Raw genomic sequence first — 7,917 nt, 5'->3', positions numbered from 1 at the left:
AGCAAGAGTAAATTTTAAGTTTGGGAAAAAAAGTATTTTGAGTAAGAAACCTGAGCAATACAGTCCGAAGAAACAGGGATGGAAAAGAGGCAGAAATTGAGTACCACATAGTAAGAGCCTAAGTTGGCCTGGTTACTTCAGAAAGAAACTTAAGACATGCTAAATACATGTAAGAATTTTTTATGTCTTGCTAGAGGACAGACTAATGTTCCAAGGCACCATCGTGATATACATTGACTCTGGAAAACAGCATTCAACACTCTTAGGAACAATGACCCATTTAGCTTAGTATTCCATTTTAATTTCAAGAACAGCAAGTACAGCATTGACCCAAATATTCCTAATTTTCCTACCACAAATGTACTTTAGAGTACTATATAGTCTGGCAGCTGTAAGCAACAAACTGAGTACTTTGCATTTACAGCATTAGTCATCTGGAAGCCTGTTTTAAGAAATAAAACCATGAACGTTTGAGCTACAAGCATAGTTTAGTAACATGCAGCTCATTCAAAGAACAGTCGAATCCTCCACTTGCAAGATCTTACATTGATGCTTCCCTAAAGAGCTGGTTACCATGTCTTCCCCAACCAATCTCCGCTTCATTGAAGCAGTTAGAGATGAGTTTTCCCCCCGGTAAGTTCTTCAGGTAACTCAAGAGATGTTTTATTTTGTTGCCATGCATCACATGCTACGTGATTCACTCCAAAGGTTACGAGTTGACCACAGTTACACTCACCACAAAGGTAGATACTCAACAAGAAGTGAACACCTAACCAGTATTCAAGATTCCATGGATGAGAAATTGATTAAGGGCTCTGTCTCTAACCTCATTTATTGGTCTTGAATTTGACAAATTCTGGATGGAAGAGCTATACCTAGAAATGCATTCATTTACCAATTAGAACATACATAGTTTCAATATAATAAAAAGCATTACAAAAGAAAGCTGCAAACCCTTCCTGTAATTTGAATTTGAGAAGCAAGCTTATACTGAACAATTTAGAACTTTCATCCAGATTTTCTGATACCTAAAATCCATTTAATCCCAACAAATTCAGAAAGAAACTGTATACAATTATCCACTTCAGTTTAATGCAAAGATAGTAATAGCCTGAACAACAACAAAAGAATTCCACTCAAGGATTTCAGTAAATACATATTGTCAGCAACAAATTCAGTACATACAAACAAGAAACTAGATACAGAAGATGAATGTCTGATTACACAGAAAGTTACATGACATTTTTTTCTAAGAAACTTGAAAAAAAATATGTATCTATGGTTTCCTGGATCACTGGGGGAGAAGTTCCTTAAAGCTACGAAGGTGTTTCAGCCTCTATCCCCACCAACCTCAACAGGCCGGGACAAGTGCAATACCAGAGACACACACAGCATTGCAACTGATCCCAACCTGTGTAGAAAGGGGTACAAATTTTCCACACTCACTGACTGACTTGTCACTGCCACAGTCAGTTTTGCATGGATTTGCACAGCAGAGTATCATACAGCTGGATGCAAACCTGCAAAACTAACCAGAGAACAGTGTTCAATTAAACAACAAATAAATTTTAAGACATGCTGAATATGTAGTTCTACAGCTAGCAGTACTTTAAGTGCTTATAATGCAGTAGATTAGTGAACACTACCTGCACTATAAGCACTTTAGTGCTACAAGAGCTGTCATTCACTAGACTGCTGTTAAAATAAGGAAGGCCACAAAATATCCCACAACCAGCAGAAAGCATTCAAACTCCTCGATGTAGATTATAACAGGCCACCATCAGTTTTGCATAGATTTGCACAACTACACTCTTCTTGTAGTGCAACTATGCAAAACTAACAGAAGACTGCAAAGCAGAAAACTACTGGAACATCTACAGTCTTAACCTGAGTGACTGGATGAAGACATAACTTCTTATGCCAGAAGGAGCACTTAGGGCAGTAGATGCTAATCTACTTCACTATCTGCACTAGATGCACCTTAGTACAAAAAGCACTTCACACCACCACACTGTACCTTTCCAATCTCGGAAGTCCTGCAAGATCTCCTGAGGCAGCTGTCAACATAATGCTACAAGTGCCTTCACTGCAGTAGGTTCTATATATCACTACCTGCACTGTAAGCACTTTGACATTACTCTGACGCAACCAGCGTTTTTAGTAATTCAAGGTATGTTGTCTACATATGTTGTACCTGCTGAAAGAAAAGAACAAAGTGAGTATTTGATGAGGTTTTGAATTGCACACCTTTGACAACCAAGATTTGGAGCAAATATTCACACTTTACCTCTGGGCTAAAGACCTCCTTCAGAGCAAGCTGAAGCAATGTATCAACTCAATCCAGGACTCTCATACACAATACTGGGAGTATAAAAATCAATGCTGCTTTACAGTAGAAGAGCCCAATTGTGAAAATGAGTCAACTCTCCCATAAACACCATCGCAACTTGTGGAGATAAGAATAACTATTGGTTCTACCCTCTACTCAATTATAAGAAAAAAAAAATTATATATATATATATGGCAAATAACAATTAAACAGTCCATCAACACTTAAAAAATATATTAACCAGATCATACCATCAGTTTTTTCAAGTCCAGAAAGTATCCTGTAACACACCAGGTGTACTCTAAGTTTTCCAATTGCTCGCTTTGCTGGTAAGTTAGAATATTTGCTGTTACTGCCACAGACAGTGGCAAAATACAAATTCCTATCATTGTTTATAGACCGGCCTATCTAACAACAAAAAGCAGTTTGTAATGATGGCTGTAAAATATGCTACCACAACACAATTACAGCTACTAATTACAGACCCAAGGGTCAGTAGAGCAAGACAGTACTATATTCGAAACCTGAAAGTAGATTTTATTGCTTCTTTAAATTGAATATATACTTGAACGATCATGTAAACTTAAAGTGTCTCTTACCCGATATTAACAGCAAGCTTAATATAATACTTAAAATCTACAACAAAACTAGTCAACTTTTGTTGGACTGAAAAAGGAGCTTCGCCCTCCCCCCCCCAAAAAAAAATCCCAGATACCAAATTTAAACATTTTCAGGACTCTCTCTCACTGTCCAGCTGCTTTATTTGGACAAACGAGTGCATTATGCTCCTCTAAATAAATGAAACTGTGAACTGCTACACATGCCTCCAAGTCCCAGGGAACTTTGGAATTTAGTGCTTCTAACCAAACTCTCATGTTCAGCCTCAAGAGCACTGGTTCTGCCTCTCTATTTTAAAAAATAAATTGCTAAGAAATTAAAAACTTACCATTTTCTGTAAAAAGTAAGTTCCTCCGCAAATACACTACTGCAACATCCACGGAAAGCTTCAGTATTTCCTGCTGCACGTGTCGATACTGAAAAAAAAACAACAAAAAAACAAAAAAACAAAACCGAGTTATTTGCTTTTTGTTGCTGAGAAGAAAACAAACTCACCCAGCCAGTTCCTAAACGCCGGGGCTTCCCATCCCCACTCCACCCCCAGGGAGGGCGCGAAACGCTCCGGTAGCCCCTCGGGCAGCGAGAAACCGCCCCGTGCGGCACTAAACACACGGGCTCCCTCTTTCCCTGAGACCCTCCCGGCAAGAAACCCCCAGCCCAGGCCGGCCGCTGCCGCTCCGGAGGCTGGGGGCGACCCCGGGACGCCGGGCCGGGGCGGGGGGCGCCGCCGCTGGGCCCGCAGGGCCTGCCCGGGCCGGGCCCGCTCCCCGCACCGCGCAGCACGTGCTCCTGCGAGAACACAGAGGTGGCCGCGTGCCCCGCGCCCGCCAGGGGGCGCCGCCGCCGGCAGCGCGGAGGTCACAGCCCGGCTACGGCGTGACGCCCCCCCCCCCCCCCCGCCCCCAACCGCCCGGCCGGGCCCCGCAGCCCGGGCGAGGGGAAAGGGTCGGGCCCGCGGGCTCCCAGAGGCGGCTTGGGCCGGGAAGGGGTTTCGGCGAGGAGAAGGGACGCGGCTTCCCGCGGCCGCAGCTGCTCACATGCGGCTCCGGGCCTAACAGGGAACAATCGGCCCCAGCACGCAGCCGCCGCCATGTCCCCCGCCTCCTCCCCCCCTCCCCAGCAACATGGCGCCGCCGAGGCCCCGCAGCTGCCGCCGCGCCGATTTCGTAATGAACCCGCGGCTCCCGAGCGGCGGCGCGGGGCCCGCGCGCGACCCCTCGCCCGCCTGCTCGGGAGAGGCGGGGAGCCCGCGCACGGCCGCCCGCGGCCCGGCGGTGAGGGGTGAGGGGGGGGGAAGAGGAGGGCCCGCCGCCCCCGCCCCTCCTGCGAACAAAAGCCCATGCGGAGGGGCCCGGGACGCGCTCGTAGCCCGCGGCGCTGCCCCCTCCCCGGGGCCCCGCGCCCCCTCCCCCGGGGGGCGGCGGAGCACAAAGCGCCTCCGCCGGGAACTCCCCGAGAGCCACCCCCGCCCGCGCCCTCCCTCCCCGCCCGCCGCCGCCGTTCCCCGAGCTGGGCGTGGGCGGCGAGCGGAGCCCCCGCGCTGCCGCGGCCTCTGCCCCATGTGCGGCTTTGTTCTGGTGCGGCCAAGTCCCCCCCGCAGCCGCGGTGGGCAACGGCGCAAACTTTCCCGGACGGGCCTTCCCCCGCGGGCCGCGAGGGCAGAAACCCCCGCCCGCTCCCACCCCCGGCCCCCGGCAGCTGCCATTGTGCCGCGCGCGCCGCCCTACCCGCCCGGGGGCTCGGCCGCCGCCGGCCGCTCCCCACGCTGGCCCAGCGGGCCGCCCCAGGCCCGGAGCGCGGCGGAGGGAGGTGGGGGGGGCGGGAAGGGGGCGGCGGGACTCACTGCAGCAGCGAGCGGCGCGCACGCTTTTTCAAATCTCCCTCATTCCGGCCCCTCCCGCCCCGTGTGCGAGCTCGGGAGGCGCCGCCGCCGCGGCGGCCGCTGCCATGCGCCCTGCTCCCGCTCCCCCCCGCCGCCCACCCACACCCCCTCCCGCCGCCCCGGCCACTCACAGCGGCCCGCCAGCACCCCCCGCGCCGCTACCGCTGCCTCCGCACCGCGCCCCGCCGCCAGCGACCCACCCCTTCCCGCACACATACCCCGCGCTGCCTCCCCGGGCTCGTCCCCCGCGCCGGGCGGCCGCCGGCGCCTCACAACAGGTTTCCTGTCAGCGACACGCGCGCGGCAGCGACACTCACCAGCCAACGGCGGCGGCCGCCGCCACCATCTTCCCTCCTCCCGCGGCCCCCGGCGCCCTGTGCGGCCGAGCGAGCCCGGCCGAAGGGAGCCGCGCCGCTCCCCGGCGGGGCGGATGGGGGAGGGCGGGGGGAAGGGAAGTGGCGCGAAGGCAGGTCCCGGCGGCAGCAGCGGCCGGGCTCGGGGACCATGTGGGTGAATGAAGGGCGGCGGCTCCCGCCTCAACGTAAATATCCACAAGCCCCGCTCCGCCCTCATTAGAATAGAAAACAAAGTGCTTCCGAGCGCCGCGCCGCCCAATCGCCGGCCGCGGCCCCCCGCCCCCGCCCGCCGCCGCCTGCTGCGATTCATCCACACACCAGGCATGCACCGAGCCCGCCGCCCGCCCGGCCTGCGCCGCGCCGCCCGGGCACCTCCGCCGCCGCAAACTTTGTCTCTGCCGTTCCGCTGGGGGCCGGGCCGCGGCGGGGGAGCGCGGTGCCCGCCGCGCCGCGCAGGGCTCCCGCTGAGGGATGGATGGCGGTGCGGCGCGCAGCCTGCCTGCGCAGGCGGTGGGGAAGGGGAGGGGAGGGCAGGAGCGGGGTGGGGATGCACATGGTGGCCCCGCGCTCACGGGAGGGCCGGGGGGAGGCCGGGCCGCGGGGGGGAGGGCTGGGCCGGGCCGGGCCCGCCCGCTGCCGCCCCGCGAAGTTGCCGGTGGTGGGAAGGCGGGCGGAAGGGGGGGGCGCATGTCCCGCCCCTACTCGCGTGCCCGGCCCCACGCGGAGTGGAGAGGGTGTTCCCACGCGTGGCTGCACTTGTCCAGGGGAAACTCCAGCACTTGCGCCCGGCCGAGAAGCGGGAGAGGAAACCCAAATCTCAAGGATGCAAGTGGGAAGCTGGCGAGGGAGGGTGAGCGGGAGCATCCTGCGCCGCTACCGCGTCGCCGCTTTCAGCTGGGAGTCCCACCCGCGACCAGCGGTTCACACGGGGGAGCCCAGGTGGGAGCCCCGGGGGGGGCCGCGCTGGGCTCTAGCCGCTGCCACCCGTGGGGCTCGCAGCCTCCCCTCGGGCGGGCTTTTCCCTCGGCAGATGTGCCCTTCCTGGAGCCACCATTAACCGCGGCTTCTGGGCGGGGACCCGAGGCCGGGGCAGCAGAAACTGGGCAACGTGGTCCTGCAAGAGCAGAAAGTGCCAGGACCTGTGGGATGCTCTTTGTAGCAAAGCTGCGCAGAGGTGGGGAAAGTGTATGAAATGGCATGTGCGTTGAAATATTACTGGGTTTTTCTGTGGCGTCGTTGCTTTCGCTGCAGTTTTCTGGACGCAAAAACAGATCTAAAATAATGGCTAGATAGTTTTCCGTCACATAGTTGCTTATTTACAAAGACGTATTGAACCCCATGTTTTAAAAGGTGAAAGTGCCTTTAATTATGTGTATTTTAGAGAACAGTAACATTTTATAGACCAACATTTCTACATTTCATTATGTTGTCATAAATGGAGAAATCACTTCATCTTCCGAATAAAAAGATCAGAAAAGCTGTATTCAGAATTTGCCATGTCCAAAGCACTTTGAGGGTTTTTTTTGTTGTATCATTCCAATGGTTTCTGCAGGCAACAGAATATTTGGTTTTACCAGTTATTTTAGTTACCTTTATAGCAGGAAAAGAACATTTGTTCTCAGTTTGTCTTGTTTGATAGTTGTTCGGAATAAGGCACTGGTCGTTCCTAATCTTGTAACTCTATTTCATTAAATATTAAATTAATTATTTTAGGTAGTTTTGCTGTATTTGAGCCTTCAGAAAGTAATAAACCAGAGAGTTTGTGGGTTTTTGTGTTTTCTTTTTTTTTTTAGTGTTTATATGTGATGTTTAATGTCATGGAAGTTGACTCTGAGGTGGTTTCATCCACACTTTTTAGTTTGTTGTTTTTCTTTTTTAGCTCTAATATATATTTGCTGATCTACACAATAATTTGTTTTACAATACTATATTGGATAAAGGACAATTTCAACTGAAAACTGTAGCTGCTTTTTAAAAACACAGTAATGCAAAATGTAGTTGGTTTTGTATTGTATTTTAGTAATATCTATGTTGTTCTCCATTGCAGCTGCAGCTCCTTTCCCACTCCTTAACCCTGTTCACGCACACACACACACACCCTTCTTTATTTTTCCTTTTTTTCTTTCTCCCTTTGGCAAAAAGGCCAGCAAAAAGTAATCAATATGATGCAACTATAAGCGTATATTTGTTCTTACCGCTTTGGATGAACTCCAGGCCATACTGAAGTTGGTGGCTGTGGCCTTGCTGAATGAACAGGTGAAATTTCAATCTTTGTCTTGTACCCAAAGATTCCAAATTGCTATTGCAAAGCTGTGCAAGCATCTTCTCCTCAAAATCTAGAGTAAATGAAATGTTAGGGAAGGTAGCATCACGTTATACCAAACTGTCCTCTGGCTGAAAACAGCCAACAAAAATGTAAGCAAGAAAGAAAACAAGACTGATTTTTTTTCAGTGACTGAATTTAATTTAAACAGAGGGGATATACTGAATTCAGGACCTATATTCTCTTACCACACCTAGAAGAAACATGCTATCGATGAAGGAAATTAAATGTATTATTTCACTGATCCAAATATTTATGGTCATAGGATTCAGTCCAGGTCCCACTGAAACGAGTAGACTGGTCTTCTTAAAGTCCCTGAGCACATAGGTTGCCCGTGAGCACACATGTCGCTGTATTTTGTGTTTCCTAGCTCTAGTGGGTTCTCCTACAGATAACTTCCTTTAAATGC

At 51.7% G+C, this 7,917-nt stretch overlaps 1 protein-coding gene across 1 annotated transcript; it reads right to left on the bottom strand.

Annotated features, from left to right (window-relative positions):
- Nucleotides 1-1,070: 1,070 nt before the first annotated feature.
- LOC110361099 (uncharacterized) lies at nucleotides 1,071-5,418 on the bottom strand. Its single transcript, XM_065056859.1, has 3 exons — nucleotides 5,147-5,418; nucleotides 3,276-3,363; nucleotides 1,071-2,197 (listed from the first exon to the last, which is right to left on the bottom strand). Exons 1-3 carry the CDS (start codon nucleotides 5,333-5,335, stop codon nucleotides 2,166-2,168), a joined length of 309 nt encoding a protein of 102 aa, XP_064912931.1. The 5' UTR covers nucleotides 5,336-5,418; the 3' UTR covers nucleotides 1,071-2,165.
- Between the last annotated feature and the right edge of the window lie 2,499 nt (nucleotides 5,419-7,917).

Source organism: Columba livia, chromosome 1, assembly GCF_036013475.1.
Source record: "Columba livia isolate bColLiv1 breed racing homer chromosome 1, bColLiv1.pat.W.v2, whole genome shotgun sequence".
Classification (NCBI taxonomy): Eukaryota; Metazoa; Chordata; class Aves; order Columbiformes; family Columbidae; genus Columba; species Columba livia.
The sequence above is the reverse complement of the archived record's forward strand: the minus strand, read 5'-3'. Positions and strand labels throughout refer to the sequence as shown.